At 29.8% G+C, this 24,691-nt stretch overlaps 1 protein-coding gene across 2 annotated transcripts in view; it reads left to right on the top strand.

Moving 5' to 3' along the window:
• Window positions 1-24,691, top strand: part of LOC113559793 (uncharacterized transmembrane protein DDB_G0289901-like) — a 35,586-nt gene that overhangs the window by 9,486 nt on the left and 1,409 nt on the right. The window contains exons 3-8 of one of the 2 annotated variants that reach the window (XM_026965549.1): window positions 4,727-4,837; window positions 10,916-11,515; window positions 15,380-15,491; window positions 17,898-18,058; window positions 22,205-22,309; window positions 24,165-24,362. In XM_026965549.1, coding sequence (XP_026821350.1) covers window positions 4,727-4,837; window positions 10,916-11,515; window positions 15,380-15,491; window positions 17,898-18,058; window positions 22,205-22,309; window positions 24,165-24,362 — 1,287 coding nt within the window. The remainder of the gene's footprint in view (window positions 1-4,726; window positions 4,838-10,915; window positions 11,516-15,379; window positions 15,492-17,897; window positions 18,059-22,204; window positions 22,310-24,164; window positions 24,363-24,691) is intronic. The other variant, XM_026965550.1, reaches the window with a different exon arrangement.

The raw sequence follows: 24,691 nt of genomic DNA, 5'->3' as shown, positions 1-24,691 counted from the left end.
TATAATCGTAGAATATTTATGTAAAATTTCGCTGTACCTACTTTTTACAGCCGAGTCGCCGACGACGTAGCAGAACATAATACGCGGGTACAGCGCGCCGCCGCGTCGGGCGCGTACTGCATATAAATATCGTATAGTTGTGTTGGCTCGCGTCGTTTTTTTTTTTTCTTGTAATAATATTACATGTTATATATTATAAAATAATATGCAATTCATACGCGAGCCCACGCTCTCGGCGTTTATCGAAATGTATGTAGTTCACGTGCGTTGGCAAAGTACAGGCACGTTTCCGCCCTCGCGACAAAATGACGCACAATAAAGTATTATACACTTGGCGGGGTGGTTTCAATTTGCAACAATACCAACACAGCGATACATCGAGCCGGGAATTTATTATCGCCATCTTCGGGTAGATTATACAACGGTATAATGTGGTATCGTATTACCAAAATGATGGTAAATATAGGTATAAAGGTATACCGCAACCGTGGTCAGTGGTGAGCGAGTAAACGGTTTCCGAGTAAGCCTGATGAAAGTGAAAGCTGCAGTGTCGTCGTGGTTCTTTTTTTTTTACTGCGTACCACTGTGGACTTCGACAAACACGACAAAATGTCGGTCTTCCACGCGATACCTCGTCAATATCTTTACAATATTCCGTTGAGGTATACATTTTGACCGGTTTTCGGCTAGGCGACCGCTACTGGTTAATAGACGGTATTTATACGGTGCGGGTCGTATAAAATAAAATATCATAATACAATTATTAAAACATTGATTTTTTTTGTAGCTCATAAATATTTTAATTTTTAATATACTCCTGTATACGAAACGAATACGATGATATGACATTACTGTAAAACTGCTGCAGAACAACACATATTGTCGAAGATACTCATATGTATCGACTGATGGTTGAAATCACTGTCGTCTCGCGTTCGACGTCATATATATTTACGTAAGTTGTAACATCTTAGTATACATATAGGTAGGTATATCGATTGATTCATTATTGGCGATTGGTTAATATACTGACGGTCGACCGTCGGAATGAGTTCTGAAAAAAATTCTGATGACGAGTGCTCGTCCGACACGTCAATATTATAATATTAGGTCATGGGATCTACGTGGCATGCCCAGCAATTGCAAAGCGCATAACTTCACGATATGTCGATATAACAGACGATACACTTACACACGCCGTATATATACATTAAACGATATCACCAAGCGAAATGGATTTTTGCGACTCTAAACGTTAATAATTATTGTGAATTATGATGAAATAGTTGTCGTACGGTCATAATATCGATAATAATATGGTGTATTAAACAAGTCCGTTCGAATTTCAAGTATATAGGATGCTATTGGATGATACGCCTTACTCGGTATCAACCTAAATACTAGAATAAGTGAATCGCAACTATAGAAAAAATACTTACATTTATATATTAAATATGTAATATAGACAGGCATAGATAGCATTGTGTTGCAGAGGAGTGTTACACGCAAAACACAACGTTTTTAAAAAAGAAACAAAAATAACAAATAAACCTTAACGTCGTCATACCTTATCGTTTGCACACCGTCCTTTTGTATATTATTGTTCAATGTAAGTGTGTAACTAACATTTTTAATTTTTTGACACTAACCCAACATAATAGTATTATTGTTAATATTAGATTACGTGTATTACGTATGTCCACTGTAATGAATTTCGTGTCTTAGAACAATGGACGTACCTGTTTATAATTTTATAACTTTTCACGGTTTAATATTTAATAATGAATATAAAAAGTATACCTATGTATACGTAAACAAAGATGAATGATTGTTTCGTAAACGAAACACGTAAGTACATGGAACGAATACCCATCCGTGATTAATACATTCTATTGGGTAAAAAAAAATCGCTAAATACTCATCACCGATCAATTAATGTATTCGACAATAACATTGTATAATACGAAACGCGAAGTGGTAATAATGGTAAAGTGCCACACGCGGTTAGATCACAAAATTAAATATTTATTCTAACGTCATAGTTGAATTTAAATGTAACGAGAGTCTCAAGGACCATTATGATACCCTCGGTTGAATTTTAATTTAACTTTCGAATGACATGTCTTGAGCATTATTTCACGTTTATTTCGTATGTTATATTTTTAATATTCAGAAATATTTATATAGGTATACGATGTATCGAACATGCATGCATAATTTTATAATAATAATCAGAAGTGTACTGCTTGTATTACTTGTATTTAAAAACAAAACTTGTACATTTTTACAAAGTACAGTACGCTGAATTATTTTTTATTAAACGGTATTTTTAAAATTTTTTTTTTAATTAAATCTTTCTTTTGATTGATTTATATATTTATTTTATGTAACAAAATCAAAAATCATTTAAAAATAATAATATGTTATATTATTGATATATTGTAACATGGCGGTATGAATGTACAATAGACATAATATTATTGTATATAGTGTTTATTTATATTGTAGATAATATTAATTTGTAGATAGATCTGGTAGAGCCGTAAAACATCTATATATAAAAATAACATTTCCAATTAATCAAAATGTCATTGAATAATGGAAATCAAACATAATATGTTAGTATTTAAAAATGTACGTTTTCCGTGCAGTGTACAGACACAAGTGTACACAACTATTGGTCTGAATGTAGCCACCGTAATACTGTTCGCTGTATTTGGGCACTGCAGAAAAAACGTATCTAAACTTAAAGAACATAATAATATTTTCTTGATGGAAAATTATAATCATGTAAATAAAATTAGTTTTACAAAATAACACCATATAAATTTTTTATCGTTTTTATTTATTAGAATAAAAAATGCAAACGATGCAGTATGGAAATATAATATAGTTTAAAACTCTAGATAAATAACTAAAAAATGCATAAGGATACACAAAAATAAAATATATTTTAAACTATTACAATTTATTATTAAACTATAAGATTAAAAACGATTATAATATGGCTATATTATTTATAAACACTATATTTGTATATTTACACTACAACGATTAGGCATTAATTAATTTAGTTTCACATTAAATATATCATAAAAATAAAACGTATGTACGTATGTATATATATGTATAAGAGAATTTAAAAATGTTGGGCTTATTCGGAATTTGTAATTGAGAAGAATAAAATCCATTACAGTTCTACATTTTTAAATCAAAAAATTTGATTTTATAATATTTTATTTATAATTTTAATTTTAATTTTTTCTACAGTAAATCGATACGTACATAATTAAGTAGATACATTTTAAATCAACCATTCCGTTAAATATACTTAATCTTGAATAAATCATAAATCTTTAAATTAAAATGTTTAGTTGAATTACATAATACGTACTGTAATTTGAGTTATATGATGTATAAAACTCTTGGGATAATGGCAATATATCTAATAGGGAAAAAAATTACAATGGTTCTCAGCAAATTACCTACTTATAAACACATATTCGAATATGATTTAAATATACACGTACGGTTTTAGTGAATACATTATATTACTATTAATTGTAGTAATTAATTATTTTTTAATAGTATAAGTATAAATTTAAACACTGAAAAATAAACTAACTAAATTGAAATTTCATAATAGGACATAAACAAAATATCATATATACTATATAGGACATAGGGTATAGGTACAAAGTAATCATTGTAAATTATCTTAGATATTCGCTTAACTAATGCTTATACACCCAAGTGTTATACAATAATTCTATAAACAGTAAACAGAAAGTAAATAAAAATTAAATAATTATGTCTTATAAAAGTGTGTTTAGCTAGAACAATCTTAACATTAACATTGAGGAACTAAATTATAATTTTTTGTTATGTGCACTTTCATTTCAGAGTCTTATTACGAGTAGGAGGCAGGTATTAAATATGATTAATGTGTATCATAATATTGTTTAGTGTGTCACAGGAAAGAATAACGTCAAATAGAGATGTTCCCATTGATGTTTAAAATCAACCGATAACAGTTTTTATAGATAACCAAATTGCTGCTAACAGCACACTAGAAATTGGCACGTTCTAAAATTAAAATTAAATATCGCTTGTTTACAATAATTTTTTAACATACCTGTTTATAAATAAAACCGTACATATAGGTATTATGTTTTCGGCTAACGCTTAATTGAGATTTGAGTGTACAGATGATTAAGGCCAATTTGATTTTAATTACCCTCGACGGTTGATCGATATAGCATTAGTATTTCACAATAGTTTATACACCTACAAATAATTACCGTATAATCTATCTTATAATACTCTGTAGCTGTGTGCCAGCGCCCAGCGTGTATAGCTTGTAGGCATACACAACATATTATATATCGATCTAACATAAATTATAATAACATAACGTTTACCCAATTGCTTGTCTTATTATGATCTATATAATTTAAAATTGGATACATAATTGACAAGATATAAAACTTACCCGCGTCATATATTGTTCATATATCATTATTTTAAACTTGTGATAGGCAAGAAAAATTTAAATTGCAACATAAAATATTATTACATTATACTTATAGAGTACGTATTAGGTATAATATTGGGAACCTATTATAACTGCCATGTGTAATAATAATAATTAAAGAATTATTTTAAATTGAATTTTTTATGAAAAATACTCATGTGTTATCTTTTAAATAATTTGTTTCCCATACAGGAATCAGAAGCATTTTTATCTGTTGAAGCAGAAGACTCATCTAGTCATAAGAATGTCAGAGACAAAAGGACAATCGGCTTCTTAAGGCAGCTGTTTCCAAATCTATCTCAGGTAAAATTCAACACTCTTTACACTATGATATAGTATAAATCAACCTATAACAAACTCAATAACAATCACTCTCTTATGCGCTATCAATCGTTCTGATAATTATTATATAATAAATCGACGTTAAATAAAAGACAACAGGTACCTACCAAAAGTGAGTTTTTGATAATGTATCCCGTATTTTCATGGATAATAAATAACTCGGTGATTCAACCAATACGCAGACAGTTAAGGAATAATTGTATGCATTTTTTTTTATTATTATTATCTCAATGTGAAATGCTGACAAATTCTCTAGAGCGTATCTGTCGTTCGTGTAGCTTTTACAGTACCGGATTTACCAGAGCAGGCATTGTATACTACGGGCACATTATATGATGTTATTTCGTTATAGAAAATGTAGGTTATTAATGTTTGAACAAATTAATTAATGACGAAGTATCAAACGTTGCGGTAATTAAATTAAAATATCAAACGTAGATGTTATATCATAACACGTCGTGACCTATTTATTCAGAACTATGTTGAATAGTTACATTTTCAGTTTATATTATATTTAAATAATAAAATAATTATATTCGTTCTCTACATATGTTCATATTCCATCTTATAGATAGGACGATTCGCTTTAACGGGCTGCGCTCAATATTTCGAGTATTTCATTACAGTATTTCATTATTACATGTATCCTCAAACGTATCGGCCATATTAAAAAATTAATATTATTTTTTTTTAAGCTTATATTGAGCATAATTTATATTTTTATCTATAGCACAAAACGTGTTTTGAGAAATGCATATACGTTTGAGAACAAATCATGTCAATATTGTTTGTTAAGTTAGACATTCGTAAGGGAAACCGGAATAGCGTAGAACCAACACACGTCGATAACTATTCGGTGAGATTAACGAACGGCGATCGTAAGATTATGGACGAATCAATAAAAACCGATTACAAATGAACAAACGAGTGTTACAGCATGTCGAGTATAATAATTAATACTATAAATTTTAATATTACCGTTTCGTCCGTTACATTTAAACTGTAGACAAGAAAACATTTTCGTGGGTTATATCGTTAGGCAGATAATCGAGTGTTCTCGTTAAAGGACAACTACATTTTAAGCCAAAACCAGTATATGGCGTACACCTGGACATGCGATTTTTTTTTTTTTTTAATACTCTTACGACATAGGTACGCTTAGTGGTTATGTAAATAACTATTATACACATATTATGCAGTCATGCAAACCTACTATAATTTGCTTTAGCGATTCGGACATAGAAATTAATTCACTCTCATGGATCGCTATGTTTGTATAGTTACTAGGTAACTACTAAGTGTCTACTTATACCTTCCTATTAGCTACCTCCTACACGCATGGATTATACGCAAAATATAATAATGATTTAAAACAGTAACAATGCGATCATTTGACGAATACTTCGAATTCCCCCTGAACAATAGGCGTGAAGTATATGTTAATATTCTATAATCACATAGATTTCGTTAAACTTTTTTATTTGAGGTAGGTACCTACTTGTAGTTATTATTACGTGACTGTACTGTTCAACAAATGCACAAAGCTCACGTGTTAGTTCGTTAAGCACACATATACATATTACTATACCATATATAACACGCATTGCGCATTGAACTTGATAACTTATCGGATACAATAACGTTAAAAATGCCCGCTTTACGCTTTGAACACTTTTAAATGCAATTTTCACGGAACAGAAATTAATAATACGCACAAAAATTCATGCACAACTGCTGTCGTAATTAAATTAACGCTAAAGACAATAACAAACTATTTCTTCCGAACGGTAGACGTATTTTCTCCACTGTTAAAAAAAAAAAAAATAGAATAACAACAAAGTATCGTTTATAAAATCTGTTCTTTTATTTTATATCGTATTTGGGATACCGGCTAACCACGAAGCGTCTAAGTGCCGTATTAGTCAATCGCACGTTAAACCGTTATAATAACTATTTGTCTTTTTTTATGATCAGCTATTCTGATTCAATATTAAGATATCGGTAATAACAACAACGACAAGGACAAATAATACTTCATTTTGAAATCTGTTAAAAAGAACATGACCAGAAGCCAGTTTAGTTTATGTAACTGTGTATGGAACATTATAATAATAATAATAATATATATGGGTACTGTGTTAATTTCTAAAGAACAGCCATGACATTAAAAAAAAGTTTGCTACTTACCTCTTATAATCATAAAAGGCAAAAGTGATTAAAATCAGTATATTATATTATTTAGCGTCCAACAGTCAACTGTTGTTGAGCTATTCGTTTAATAAAAAAAAAGTCTACTGTTTCTTAACCTATTTCACTATTTCAAATTAAAAACAGTTATTATAAACGTATAATTGTATCGTTTAATGAGTTGTATATATAGGTTTATAATATTTCGTTATACTTTTAGATTTTTCAATAGTCACTCAATAATTTGTTTTCTGACCTTATCATTAAACGAATTGATTAAAAAATAATAACAACAACCTAACCTACTTGAATTCCCAGCATATACCTATCAATTGAATTAATTTTAAGAAAAGTTGAGTAGGTATATGAAAAAAAAAACACAAAATCCTTCTTTCTTTTCGAGACGCATGTATGAAATATATTTTCGGTATTATGTTTATTGTTAATGGTTTCATTCGTTCGAGTCATTGAAAAGTTTAGAAAGTATATAATAGTAAATTTATTACCTAATAAAATACAAAATATTTCAACGACAACGATCATAACAATAAATAAATAAAAAAATATGGAAATATTTTATAACCGTAATACGCGCGTGCGCACACACACAATTAGTAAGGTGACTTGCAATATGAAAACTTCTTATTTTTTACTAACGACAATGATGAGTGATGACACAATACATTTCAGCGGTTTTGTTGGATGTATTATCCACGAGTGTATAATATAATAGTATTATACTAAGTAGGCAAAACAAACAATAATAGGGCAAATAGGTAAAATAATATACCTGTCCAACAACTTAACCGTACTACTTATACAACTTGTTGCCGAAAACGTCTCAGACAACGTTGCTATAATAGTAGTCTCTGATAACAACGATCATTTATGTGACGATGTCGGAGAAAATATTTCTATTACGTCTATAATATAATATTATGTATCTATAAAATAAAAACGATTAACCAACAGTCATTGCGGATAGTACTCTACTACAACTCTGACTAGACGTCGACTTTCTATACACGTATAGGTAAAATACCCATTTTGCTGCAGTATTCTAAGAGTAAGTACATATATTTTTCCTTTGATGTTTTATATGTGCCCGATGTATACAAGTTTGATTCTCTAATCACTCATTATACATAGTAATTTTTTACTTGTTTAATCAAAAATATAAAAAAGTAAGAAACTTAAACAATTTTTTTAATGCCCCTTATATCGTAAAATAAATAATATAAAATTTCAAATTATGTAAAACATAAACACATACATTTACTAAAAAAATAACTGTGACAGAGTGATGAGATAATCGCTGTATAATATTATATTATACTTGTTCTGAGTTGTTCACCACATTTATACATTTCCGTAGATTTATTTGTTTATTATTCGAATTCGAATAATTGCCTTTAATATCAACATAATTTTGACTATCTGTCTGAAACAAGTTTTGTTAATATCACATGCATATAATAATTATGTTTTTACATTAATAATTATTATACAACGACGAAGTTCTGATGTCAAGTTTTTTAAACTATATTTTATGCTTTTATAGTTGGAGAATTATTAAAATAATAAATATTATTGCTGCAGTACACATACGGATTAAGATGGCGTAATAGCGTTCACGTAATTCATTGTCTTTGCATACGCGTAACATGGTAATAACTAATAATAATAATAATGTATGAGAAACCTATATTTTATTATACAGTTATTAATTGGAACGAATAAGCTTATATTGTCGAGTAAGTATATAGAAGAGAAACACAACGATTGTAATCTTGTGTGAAGGTTTTTTCTTCTTGGATATTTAAATTTGTATACGAATATTAAATAATAAATAATATATTACCTATTATCATTATAATCATTTGAAAATATATAATAATAATATTATAACTCTTAATTACTACTTAAGTCAATATGAGTGCAAAATTCAAAACGTTCGACGTCGGACTGGTACTGTGATTGGCGTTTAATAAATTTGAAGGGTAAACTAGGTCCAACATTAATTATATTTGGTTAGATACCTATATAATAATGACAAGATGACCTCCGTTTGACCACCATTTTCAAAAAATATTAGCTAAATTGTTTTTTATTACTGATTTTTGAACTGAGAAGTGATGGCTATATAAGCTGCAGTCTCTTCCTCCAACGCCATAATATTTGCTATTATATAACGATTATTTTTTTTCATATTTGTTATTTAATTACAAAGAGGTTTAATACTTTATAGTTTATGAACTATGGTCCTTAATAGTATTAATATAACTTATATTGTGTACGACTTATAGCGGTTAACACTTTTTAAAACTCGAAATTTGTATTATTACGTATTAATAAACATTTGATTAAATTTGTTAAAAATAAATAGTACTATTTTCGTTTTATATCATTTTTGTTTATTGGTTATCAATACATATAATATTGGTATAACATTCATCAAAGCTTCATAGTAAAACGTCGTAAACGGACAATCACATATATACGATGATACTACATATTATACATTTCGTATACAAACAATTTAAATATTCACTGTATTGACCGTTCTAGAGGCTTATGCAAATGAGGCCAAGTAATAGGATTTATTATACATATAGGGATGCATAGTCAATGATAACAGGGGTAACATTTATATAATATAATTGCAATATCTTTCCGTGTTACGCGTATTACAAAGGTTATGAAGAATAATAAGCATTGTTGCGCGTGTCCACTTGAACTCTACTTAAACGATCGTGTATCCATTCAACATATTATATATTACAATAATATACACACAAGTACTTCAGCGCGACGACGACTTTGTATTATACCTGCAGGGCTTCAACATAATAATATACAGAGTGAGTTTTATAACGTACTGCAACCATTCAGTTTTTCGATTTATTACAATGCGTTTTTGAAATTAAATAACTCATATTTTTGAAAAAATTTAACGTTTTTAGAAATATTGTTTTTTTTTTCATCCAAAAAGATAAGACTCTTTGTTTTACTATTATTTTTAATTTTTATAGACGATCTATACAATATTTTCTACAATAATCGTAGTATTTCATAAATAGTTCAATTTTTAGATATTGTAATCTCGTGAAAAGTATTGACTCATTAGTGACACTTCATCTATACAATTTTACTTAAATAAGATACTATTATCTTTAAAAACGACAAAAATTCTAAAATATAATTCTTATAGCTAACATATCTACAAGCAAATTTGGGTGATTTAGGAAAGAAGAGTGGTAGTGATGATCAACAAAACACCTATCGTTTGCATTTATATATCAAAACATTTGATTGAAATGTTTAAAATTTAAAATTAACATAATTGATTTACTTTTTTTTATTGTTATGTATTATCATTTATAAAACGACAACATACAAAAATTTTTATGTTATATTCAGATAATATTCCATGATTTTACCTAAAGGATTAATCTCACACAAATGACAAACTCCGAAATCAGTCGGGTGAGATGAATCACCGATCCCGTGGCGTGGTTAAGCCTGTGCCACGTGCTACAATAGTTCATTTTTCGGCCGCTTTAATATATTTTACGTTTGTACCTAATGATGATTTGCGACATACATATATAATACCATATTACACTAATATAGTTATTGAACTCAGAGGTAGGTGGGTTAGGCATCATCATACACAATACACGCACTAACGCACAGATAAATGAAAAAAACCTACAGACTGACAAGACTGACAAGACTAATGACGAAACTCTTTAGTATATAATATATATAGTATATTAGTTATTTTCTACTTCCATTACTTAAGGATCACCCTAGTGTATACGTGTGTTTGGGGTGCACCTGTTTTTCTAGATAGTCGACCGAAAGATCCAACAAATCACGCGATTCGTATTCCGCGTGATCGGCCGATTGGTACTCCGGGGCGGTAACGCTGGTGGCGCCGCGGGCGGCACCGCAGCTGCCGGAACAGGTGGTGATTCAGGAGGCAATGGCGGCCGGCGGATATCGATCACATTGCCCACGTTCCCGCCGTCCACGGACGACGAAGAAGAAGAATCTCAAACGAACGTGCCGGCGGCTGACACGTCGTCCACACCGGCATCGGACGCTGACGCGTTGGCCTTAAGAATATTGGAACCGGCGTCGTCCGAGGCGACCGTCACAGACTCCGCGCCGGCCGCGTCCGTGGACTCGGCCGCGTCCGTGGACTCGGCCGCGGCGGCCGACTCAACCGCCGAAGTGGCGGTCACCACAGTCGCCCCAGCAACCACCGCCCCCCCGGCAACCACCTCAGCCCCGGAAACCACCACCGTCGCAGCAACCGCAGCCGTCCCGGTCACCAACGCCGCACCGGCCGCCGGATCAGTCACTACCACCGTAGCCGCCGCTGTTGCCGCAGCTGCGACCACCACCGCCAACGCAATCACGACCAGCTCGCCAACCACTCAAATGGTAAATCCCGAGAATCCCGAGAATCCCGAGGACGGCCCATGTCGGTGCATGTTATAACCCGCAGTACAATATATTATTATTATTATCATCATCATCATTATTTTAAGAACGTTTTCGTATTAATATTCTTAGACATGATAACACTCATAATATTATAACACATATAATATAATATGCTAGTTAAAACAACAACAATCAATAGGCGTATTGATGATGGCGGTAGTGCTGGATTTAGTTTGGGGGGGGAGTGCAGGGATTGCAATGCATCAGAGCCACGAGGTCGAGTTTGTTTTGAGGGCCTTAGATTGATGTTCTAGATTTTTTAACTTTGTAAAATTTTTTATCATTAAGATTATTGAATAATGATTGAGAAATATTTTAAGAAATTATCCGCTCCCGTTTATTTTATACTGATTTAAATGACTTATAAATAGAAACATTTTTTAAGGGACAACAAAATATTAATAGTCGACCTTCCGAGACTTAAATCCAGCACTAATTGGAGCCATGCGTAAATATATGTATATTATAATTTATAATGATATTATGATAACTGATTAGTGTTAAGTTCGTGCACGTCCAAATGTTTAAAGGCACTGTTAAATACATGTGCCGAATGACTTAATACGATAATATACCGATCGATATTTTCATTTTTATGAGGCCGAGGACGTTGTATACTTGCCTGGACACGTCTTGGAAACAAATTCCATTTTTAACACTATCGATATGCACGTAGATATACCTATGATCAATGGTTATGGTACATAACCATAACCATAGGTATGCTATACCTATACGCCATATTTGGATGGAGCTGCAATATTTTTAATCGATTTTCACTTGTAATATACAACGGACGAGGGCAAGTTTAAATTATTGCCTATAAATAACTGTTAAATTAAATGTGATATTTTAAGTTATTCGAACAACACAATTGTACAGCTCATTGATGTCAAATATAGCATACATACAAATCAAAAAAGAAAATTAAGTATCCTTTTATTTTCGATTATCAATCTATAATTTTGATTTCAAGTTCTCATAAATTAGAATCATATGAAAAATAATGTTTAATATACCTAAATCAACATTTTAAATCAATATCGTTTAGAATTTAAAATAAAAATTATTTGTTTTACCATTTGTAAATCAATAATCGATTTTATTTGTACAAATCATGGAGCATAACACGAAATATAGATTATAAAAAATATAAAATAGTAAGAAGTTAAAAATTATCATTATTTTATAAAATAAAATTATGTATTTGTAACGATATTGTCGATCGTTCACATTAAAAAATAATTTCACTGTATCACAATTACATTTATATATCTAAGACCATGCCCTGTGTAGACATAATGTAATTGCCATTTACCGGACAATAGGTAATAATAATAAACAATAGAACAGCAAAGGTATCATTAAAGCAGTTTTTATAGTTGGTTCTTATTTTTCTAAAAAATTGTTTTTTGAATTATTTAAAGGCAATATCGCCAATATCGATATAGAAAATAGCAACTATAATAATAATGACCATCGTGGTTTGCCGTAATATATACATACAGATATACAGTGTAATCGTTTACGGCGGCAACGGAAAAAAAATTGTTTTAGAACGAAAAAAATTGTACCAATTGAGATAGAACTACGATTGTTATCACGTATCATTATATAATTATATCATCATTGCGTAAAAAACATAATTATTTTCATCCATTTTCTATAAATTTGACGATACGTCTAATCAGTAATAACTATTATCAGCTTTCGTTTCGCCAACATGATCGGTATTCTTATTATATTATCGGTGTTTGTATTATATATAGTTGTGACATCATTATTGTTGTTGTTGTTGTTGTTATTATTTTAATTTGCTTTTTGTGTAATAATAGTATAATGTATTGTATTGTTTTTGATCCCGCAGTAGTAGTTATTATAATATAGCTTGTGAAAATTTGCTTTTTTCATAGTCTATGCGTTTAAAGGTCGTTAATTAATTATTAAAATCAGTAATAGTTCTAAACCGTTTTGAAACGATTAACAATATTATTATTATTAAACACTGACGGTCGCATCTCCGTCGAAGTGAAACGTAGTCTAATACAATGTATTGATACCTATTTCACTAGTAAAACATTATGCACGTACACTATCGTGAAAACATGCAAATTTCATAGTATATGAATAATATTAAATTTATTTATTTTATATGCGAGCAAGGTCTTTGGATAACATATTATGGTGTAGTACAACTTATTTTGTAATAATCACATAATTACAAAAAAATAGTAAATTACATAAATTCATTAAGAGAAAGATAAACAAGTTGTAGATATAAATTTAAAACGAAAACTAAGTCTTCGCGTTAGATAGACACATTAAACCGCTTAAGGGTTCGTTGAACATATATAGTTAGTTGAGCATGTTAGCATGAAGAAAGGAAAACTTTAGCGAAAGGAACGAATAGATACATTAAAATAAATTAGGGATAAAAGCTTTGAAGAGTCGATGTATCCAGTAAGAAATTTAATTTTGGATTATGTCATCGATCAACAAGGGAGATGTTCTTAACTGATATATCGATAGTCGTGTTAAGCTCTGCATTATAAGGCATAATACGTAACAGTTCTAAAGATCGATTTCTTAATTTTTTTAGAAACGATTAATTTTAGCGTATATTAAAATAATAATATTGCATATATCATATATAATTAAACGCAACGCTGTTTTAATATATACGGTGACGTAGGTATAACACGATCGTTCGCTTTTAACCATATCATTATCATTTTACGGATAACGCTTTTGTAGAAAGTTGGTTGCATTAATTGTTTTTGCTGAAAAACGTTTACAGAGTTGCACCTCATTAATGGTTTAATTGCAGGTTTTAATATCATATGGAATGGTGCGAACGTCTTCGGCGAATATTATATTTTTACTTTGTATGCTTTAGATAATATTAATTTTTTCACTATCATACTTACTTTTATATAATAACATATAGATAGGTATTATATAAACATGGTATGTTGTACGTTGTACAATGCTAGACGATGTCACATTGATATTATGGTTAGTGGTTATTTACCTACAACCTACTGATATCAGTGCGGTTTGCAAATACATTTTATCAATTTGTGTTCCTAGCAAGGTTTAATGGATGAAGGGAGCAAATGAATGTTAAATAAATAGATATTATATTCAAAGAGATTCTGTTAAAGGTAAACTTATTTATTTCAACATTTTTGGAATAATTGTTTTTAACTTTTCAAATTTTTAGTCTTAGTCTAGTTTTTTGTCTTATTAAGTAGACAATTTTTCTAAAAATAGTATTTTCAAACACGTATACTACTTAGTTATAATTAGTTAATAACTCAATTAGTACTCAGTACTAATTCACTACTAATTTAGTAGTAACTTAGAATGCTTAAACCCAACTAAAAATACTTGTCTAAAAAAATATCCAAAAACGTTATAGTACAAGTTTTTCGAAAAAATGAGTGTTACCTAAACAAAAGAATCACATAATATTTGTATAAATATTTGTTTCGTATTTCATTTGATTTATCACTTTTGTAGTAGTGATAATTAATGTAAAATATGTATTAAATTAACTTAATTTCAGAATAATCATACATCCATAATAATAAATTATGATCACAGTAAATCTTTACCCCTGTTGAATATGTAGGGTCACCGACGTTGGTTAGCATGACATTTTTCGTATGCTTGTGCATGGTTTATGGTTAATTGTATGATAATAATGTACAATAATATTAAATAATTGCATGCGATAATAGTTTGTGATATGGCAAGATTTTCACTAATGGTTTCATCATTGTTGTTAAATTTTTATAGCCATCGGACTCGGACAACACTGTCGGCACCGGTATTGTGAAGAGGATGGCGAGAGAAGTGTCGACGGATAATCCGAGCTCAGCGAAAAAACGGTCACCGCTCACAGACACTGGTAAAATATGACGGAAATAAGTATAATATTACAATTAAAATATTATATTATAATGTTGATAATTTATTTTTTTTTATTATTTATTTCAATAATTAATTAGGTGAATGGTAATTAGTATATTATTTTTTGACTATTTATTTTTATGTGTGAACATTAATATTGTAATAAAGTTAATTTATGTATGATATCCTTTTTTTCTTTCATTTATTTTTTAATACTGCACGTGGAATAAGGGCTACACTCTCGTTAGTTTAGTAATACTTTATACCGCATATTCTAATACTTCACTGTAATATTATAATTTAATGTATACAGAAGAGACCGATAGTAGTATAAAAGTTATACATTTTATTGTTTTTCTTCGGGGTAGGTACCTTTATATTATTATTTTTATTATTTATAAAAACTTTTTAATTTTAAACTTACAATATATTTTTGGTGTTGAAATCACTGTCTGGATTGAACCTAAAACGCAGTTACTCGTTGGAGTAAAACAATTTCTATTCGTATCGTTTTCGTCGGGAACAAAATACTGTAGTCGTGTTCTGTAGTAGTGTTCTATTGTGATACATTATAAGGTATACACGACTGGGCGAGACGACACAGTTATGATAATTGATAGTAATAGTAATAATGATATTATGATACGATATGTCGTGTCCAAGTTAAACCATTCAAATCACTTCAATATCACTATTATTTAGATAGCTAAATTTAATTCGGTCCGATTGAAAACACTTCGGCCCACATTCCTTTTTATCAACCAACGAATTTTGATCAGTTGGTAAACATATTTGCTGCCAAATGATTTAACTTCGCTGTTAGTCGTACATATAGTAATATTAGAAATTATTGATAATCATGACGTATTCAAGAGTAACTGCGGGCATGGTATTAAGTTCGATTTTCTTGCAAATTTAATTACACAATAATTAGCCGGACGTTATTCAATACCACAACGGTATATCGAATACTAAGTATGCACTGCATGTGCTGGCTGTGTAACTGCTGAAGATCGAATTTATTTAAAAATTCAACGTTGCGATTGGTACTAGCTACCGTTTGCAATGAGTTATAAAAAAAACCCTATTTTACACCCACACATCTTATGCCTGTATAATATGATGCATAGTATTAGTAAACCTAAAACTTACACTTGTAATTTTTGTGAGGCCAAAAAAGATTTGTATATAATATAACACGAGTATTGTGTAATCGTTGGACATATGTGCCGTTTCTGATTATAATACATATTAAATAGATTTAAGTGCATTAAATTGTTTATTTTACATATTCTTTGTTTGGTTTAATCTTCTAACTATAAAAAATATGCTTAGATAATAATAGTATTATATATTGTAACAATAATAGTATGTATAAAGTTCTTTAAATAATAATATTTCCTTATCTGGATAATGTACAATAACACGTAGTGTATGATACAGACGACCGTCGGTAAATCGAATAGTACTATAGAGAATTGGCATATAAACGTCGTACACGACGGTTTTAAGAGCAGTTATTAACTATCGCTATAACTTGAATAATATTCTTAATAATCTTCGTTCGATTTAAAGATAGTCGGCTGTACACAATCATGACTGTTGGCTACTTCGTCGAGTCATTTGATTGAATTTATTATAATAATATTATGATGTCCAAGGGCGCCTGCAACCGTAGTCCGTAAGTCACCAATACCAGAGTTGGTCGGACCAATTAATTCGGTAGAAATGTTTGCCAAAATACCGCGAATCATCCCTCTTCCACTATATACTACAGGCGCCCTTGTAACATCTATATATATTATATAATAATTAATGTATTGATATAATATTTTATCGTCGTTGCTTTATGCGTACGATCTGTGTGTAAAATACACGTAAGGCTGCACAGTGTTGTCGCACCTATTACGTGTTGGTTTACAAAATACCGACACCGAAGACCATAAGTACCGTACTTAAACCATCAACCGCGGTTGCACACGACACGCGCTCACGTTGTGAGTATTTTATGTATATAGCACCCTTATTATTGTTATTATCATCGCCTACAGGCTAATATATACATATTATAATATTATGATGTACATATCACGTTATACCTTTACGCCCGCTTGTGCGCTTCGTCGGAACGACAGTAATTCCGTTACGCGCCCTCGCCGAATTTTCCTGCGAACATTTTCATAAAAAGTGTATTATAATAAATAAATCTCCGAAAAGTACGGCGGTGGCGTATCGAAACGGTCCGTGTTGGTATATATGTATAATACATGTATTATGGTATAATATGTGTGCTTAAAGGTGCGTGGCTCTCGAGCATTGACGGCTACACGAGATATTGTATCCCTTCTGTGTCCGCAGAAAGAAAAATAATAATATAACGGGCTGGTATGATGTTTTGTTTTAGATAACGACGTGTCGTCCGACAACGCTTTGTCATCTAACGCCGACGACGACGCCCAGGCCGAGACAGTCGCGGACGAAGACCCAAGGAACAAACGGTTCTTGTTCAATCTGCGGGGAGGAGCCGGCGGTGGATCTGGCAACTTTTTATTCGACCTGATCCGAGTGAGTGTAATTAATATATCACGTGATTTGCTTTACATATATGACGTGTACGTTACCTACTTTTTTCTCTTTTTCGATTTCATTGAAGAACCGCAAAAACCCGACCAACTGTTATATTATATACCTAATACAGTCGAGTCGTGATAACTCGAAATTGAAACTTAAAAATTCGTTTTCAAGTTATATATTTGAAATATATAACTCAAATTTATATTAATTTATATATAAATTATATTACTAAGGGAATAAAAAAAAATTCGAGTTATCGAGGTTTGAGTTATCGATACTCGACTGTATATTGTAATAGCATCTCATACACGACCCAAAACGAAAAAATTTGTATTACTCATAAAATGTACTTATAGGTAATATAACACTGTGTACCCATACCTACTACTTGCGTCCCGAATCGATAAAAGCTGAGAACTATTGCACCTAATCAGTGTTCAGACACGACTTGACAATTGTCTATTTTAAATACGATGAAATTTCGTCCAAATATATCATATTGATTTATTTTCTTGTTTCTTATTTCCTGTAAGGTCAATGGGGACATCATCGAATTGATAAGTCTTAATTAAGTCGATTATAATGTATTGACCACGCGCAAGAATGGTTTTTTAATTTTTTTTTATAAATAACAATAAAACTCAGAAGAGTAAGTGCTCGAATTGGACAAAGTTAGGACTGCAAACAAATTGTTTCCCAATACTGTTATATGTCACTAGGTTTCTTTCAGGTTACACAAATTGTGTCACTCAGTCTTTTTTGGATTACATGAATTGTGTTCCTCAGTTTTTTCGCGTTACACACAAGTTTGGTCTAACTAAAATAAATAAAAATTAAAAATAACTATACAAATAATTTTAATAATATTACATATCAGACAAAAATTTAAATAAAACAATTTTTATAAATTCAAAATAAGAAATTTGTCTATTAAAATTCTAAAGATATGTTATATATTATATTTTACATGAAAAATGAGAAGTTCGTTTAAAAAAAAATTCATATTATTATAGTAAAAATATTAACCTAACCTTACAATAATCAATGTTGTTTCGTTTAATTATATGTCTATGGTATAATTAATATAAATAAAAAGTAAAAATAACTACATAAATAATTTTAATAATTTACATATTAGCAAAAATTTAAATGATAACGTTTTTACAAATTTTATACATATTTTATTCTTATGTAAAATATCAATTTAAATTTATCAGCACACAACTTGTGTAAAACTTCATAAAACTATTGAGACACAATCCGTGCACCCTACTTTTATCATTCGGATACAACTCGTATACGAGAAATTTTATCTGGATACAACTCGTTAACTGCGAAAATTAGCGTCCCTCGAATGATAAAACTTAACCTACCTTTCCCTTATTCCCAACTTATCCTCAAATACATAATTAAAATTTATGAGGTACCTATGATGCTAGTAACGAATCCTTATGAACAAATAAAAAAAATATTTTTACACATTATATATTAATTAATATATTTTTAATTAAATTACATAAAAAAAATAAAAGAGTTCCACCCATCAACCGCAATATTAAGATTCTTATCAATTTATTTTTGGGACGCAATAGTAACACACAGCTTAGTATAATATACAATACAACACACTGTTTTAAGCTCTTAAACGTTTAAGACTACAATCTCCGCCATAACGTCCTAATCGTATCATTCGCATTCATGCACATACATGTTTATGTAATCCACTTCATGTAATCCTGTGTAGTCCCAAAACGTTCCAACTATAATATTATATGAACAATGATATGCTAAAATACAATGATACCTACGCTTACGATTATCTTATTTTACAAGTTTACAACCCATTAATACCTACTGTAGATATCTATAGAACATCATACGAAACGTTGTATCGGTTGGTCAATTATGGGCTGTAGCGCACTGGCACACTATCTAATATATATGTACTATAAACGCACCATTACAGTAAAGCACAAATTCTCCGAACAAAAATTATTAATAACAGAATGCTCCGCACACATTAACCTAATTTATTAATATTATCACTAAATCTCCGAGTTAGTTTCGGTAACGTTTTGCTCTGCAAACATTATCCAATGCTTCTCTGGTAGTTTTACTATATTCAGTTCTGTAGATTTCAAATTTTGATTGTGCTGATAATAATATTGACAAAACTAATTTAATATTGCCAATAAATCGTGGTGATAAAAATGACAGCGGACCATACGCTAATGAAATAACTAATAAGTGCCCGCATAGGATATAATATATACCAATATATTATTATTATCAATTATTATCATACTTACGAAGAACATTCACTGGTCATCTAACAAGGCCAATATTCTAATGAATTCTAAAAAAAACCGAACGCCCACTTTTAATAATAGGATATTGTGTTTCATTTGTTTTAAATACCTACCTATAGGACAACTTTTACTTGAAACCTGTCAATTGCATTACCTACAATATAATATAAGCTTGAAACAGTTTTACGGTCGAGTTATACAATGAACCATATGTTTTATTGACATTTCTAAGGCGTTAACCCTATTAATCTCAGCTGCAGTATAGTTATTTTAGTAAAATGTAGACCGATTTTTGGATACAAATTTCAAATGATATACCTTACGATTGGCCAAAAGAAAATCATTTACATTTAGTCCTGTCTGAAAAACTATACTACAAAGCTTTTTATTGATCACTAATAAATATGAAAGATGTATGATGAATTAAAAAATTGAAAAATGTAAAGAAAAGACAAACAATTTCTAACGCCATAAAAAACAAAAAAAAACTTATAGTGTTTGATTAAAATTCTTTGCACTGACATTAAAGTATATAGCACCTTAATATTAGTTTATAATATTAAATTAAACCATTATATCATAATTTACTATAATATCGTTACATAACTTTTCATGCACTTATTTGTATATATATATATTATATGTTTGTATATAATTATATTAATAATGATGAATAATTTTTCTAAAAAATTCTTCGCAGATAAATACAGTAGAATAAATGTTTGGATTAATATAATTATTCTATTTATTATTATTATTTTTATTATTATTATCAAGCTAATTGAATTCTATTCATACAAATGTACTATTATTAATTTCATAATGATTTAATATTTATTTAAACTTTTTAATAATACTTTCAAAACACAGTATTAGTACACAATTTATCAATTTATTTATTTTAATAAAGCAAGCAGCGATCAATTAATATTTAGAAATTTGAACTTACGATAAATTGCTATGCAAGTCAAACTAATAAATACAATCGCATTCATTATTTTGAAGATCTTTCAAAATGAATGATTTAATTAATTCGAATTTCAAATAAATGTTAATTTAAACCTAAAATATTGTAATTTTTAGTACATAACAGTGCAATATCATAAAATGTCGAAAGTGCAATACTTCAATATTTTCTATTGCGCTTATTAGTGAAAGGCATTATTAAAAATGTATAAAATCACTAAAATCGATTAAATGATAATACCTGCAAAATGCTGACCCATATAAAATCTATTGCACAAATAATTAATTTAGTAATCGGAGGTGATAAATACTAAAATACTATGCAGATATCACTAAACGGTCATTCTGAGTCACTCAGTACGTATATTAAAGTAATACGACCGCGAGGTATATAATACGGTTATCGTTCTGGTCATCGTGATTGGCCGCCGGGGGGAGGTGTACATAATTATGTAATATAGTTAGGGCATTTTGTATCATAATGATTTAGTTTGCTCTCGTCGAATGAAATGTTATCCAAACCCTTTGTCGACCTCGATACCAATTTAATTAATTAGCGTTTATTATGTGTTCACATAATTGAACAAAAGTCGTTTGCATTGTTGCTGATCGTAAATAGAACTGAGTAAATCGTGTCATGCGTTTATAGGTAATTAGAAAAAAAACAAATCAATGCTTTGTTTTTTTTTTCAAATACCAATCCATAGTTGAATAGTTTGCTTCAACTAGTGTTTTCATAGAATGCTTGAAAAATAAATTATTAAACAACGCGGTCAACAAAGGGTTTTTTTTCTTAAGATAAAAGAAAAGGTCTTAAAAATATATGGTTTGAGGCAAAAAAAGATTTTTTGGTTTTCAATAGAGGGGAGCGGACAGAGCAGCTAGGGCTGCCGGTGGTTTCTACAGAGTGGTTGCAGGCACCGACCCAAACACATTAACACTCGCACAGCCTCTTCAATATCCATCGGTAAATAACTTAATTCCTAGTCAAACATTTTTTTTAGATTTTTTTTAACATGTAGCTCCCGAAGTTTAAAAAAAAATTCATCGTAAAAATTAAGGACAACGCTATACCGTACGCACTATCACTCCGTCCCAATAATAATAATATTAATATAATAATATAATTTATCACACTAAAAATTGATTAGATACAACACATGTTGTTATAAAAGCATAATGCACCGCGGTAAATATAAGACATAATAATCATTTGAACTTTATAAATTATCGTTTTATTGAAAAATATAAACTCGTTGGGTGTATGATGGAAGTCAAGTGATCACTTCTACTTTCACTAACCACTATTATGTAATAACCCAGTACAATTCGTGATATAAATTGTCATCGTTTGTTAGTGCGTCTAAAAAACTAGTCACACTTGCCAATATCAAAACTTATATATACGTTTATTATTATACACCTACATCGGCTACATCTGGTTTTATGTTAAACAACAATATAAAACAATTTGCGACTTGTAACACTATTTATATAAATTTGACAAAACTGTATGACTCTGTGTATTTGTATGAATGACAATATCAAATATCAATAATTGATGTGTGTTACACATAACAGATTTTTTTTTTGAACAGTGAATGTAAGCATAATTAATCACAATAATTTTGACAAGAAAAAAATAATTAGTTTTTATTTCGTATTGTCTAGTAAAACGGAGTGGACTTTCGCACTTTTTCTCCATAATATCAGATTAAGTTAATATACTTACTGTAATATTATAATATTTAACTTCACTGCAACCATAATACAAATAAATAAACATTTACGTTTTTTAAATTTACTTAAGCTGTTTATTTTATTTTTTAACTTGAACAATATACCACATACATATCATAAAAAATATCTACCTTGTACATGGTAATCTACACATCTAAGTCGTAAGTTGTCCAAACATTTAAAATTCTACAACGTGTTATAAATTATATTAATTATGACAATAGAGTTTTGCGTAATATTTAATCGAAATTTTATCTGAACATTATTTTAACAATGTACCTACTAGCCGTGTTACCCGAACACTCTCAACTCTAATTTGTTTAAATTATATATATCATGCATTTGATTAATAATTTATATTGCATATGTATACAAATAAATAACATTCCATACATATTCAAAACTATTCAAGATCTATAAAAATAAAAATAAATTAAGATTTTGGCCCAATATATAAAAAATCTATAATCATCTGTTTAACCATTTTAAACCTGTTTAAAATAAACAATTTTATAATTATATTTACAATATTACGTACTTTAAACAACAAGATCATTAATATATCTATCTCAATTCATATTTCATACTTATCACGTTTTGCGTTGTTTGTTAATAAAATAAACAATAATCGTACAGTTCAGAGTTTTGTCAATCGTCACTATAATATTACCATACACGCTGTGTATAATTCAAATAAATTACCTACACAATAAATATGTAATATATTATTATCATTTAGATCTTTAAGAGTTGAGGGTATTCTATCAGCCAAATTTACGGTGAAAATTGTATTATAATAGATATTAATATGTTACAATACCGAATTGTTGACTTTTTAATAATTGATTACAACAAAAAACCTGCCGTACAATGTACCTACTCCAAATTCCAATTGAAATTCTAACCATCAACACAAAAATAAAATAATTTCATAGAAAAGAAAAACATGATACAAATCACAATAACCAAAACAAATTGTACGCTTAATTAATACATTTCTTAATTATTGTACATAGCAATGTTTATTATTTTATTATTACCGACTATTATCCATTTTTCTATGTGTTTTGGTCCCACGACAGTTGGTAGCGGGAAGCGGTGCTAACCAAGACAAAGACGAGTCGGTCGACTCTGTGCCGGCCGAAGGCGAAACCCAGGAGGTGCATGCGGATGTGAATGCCAAGGAAGACGGTTACAGCGTCGGCGTACCTGGACCACTGACTAGAATATTCGTGATCGCTAACAGAGGTGTTGCCAATTTGGTACAAGATTTGATACTGGTAAGTTTTGAAGCTTAGCGATTATTTAAAAGACTCCACTAACAACTCGTATGGTAATACCGTAAAAACTGCATAGAATGTGATTCTTTTATCTCTAAATAGAAGTTGTTACAAGATTGTAATTTTTAATTATTTTTTTATCGTTGTAATTTTTGAGTTTTTATACTTCATTTGTTCTAAAGCAGAATAATTCTACGATTATTTCGATAAGCTATAATATAGAATACTACATTAATCGAATTTCGAACCAGTAGTTAGTTAATTAGTCGTTAAAGTTTGGATGAGTAATGCGTCAACATTTTTTATGGTGACACTATTTCAGCGCTACA

This window comes from Rhopalosiphum maidis, chromosome 3 (genome assembly GCF_003676215.2).
Source record: "Rhopalosiphum maidis isolate BTI-1 chromosome 3, ASM367621v3, whole genome shotgun sequence".
In the NCBI taxonomy this organism is placed as follows: domain Eukaryota; kingdom Metazoa; phylum Arthropoda; class Insecta; order Hemiptera; family Aphididae; genus Rhopalosiphum; species Rhopalosiphum maidis.
The sequence above is the reverse complement of the archived record's forward strand: the minus strand, read 5'-3'. Positions and strand labels throughout refer to the sequence as shown.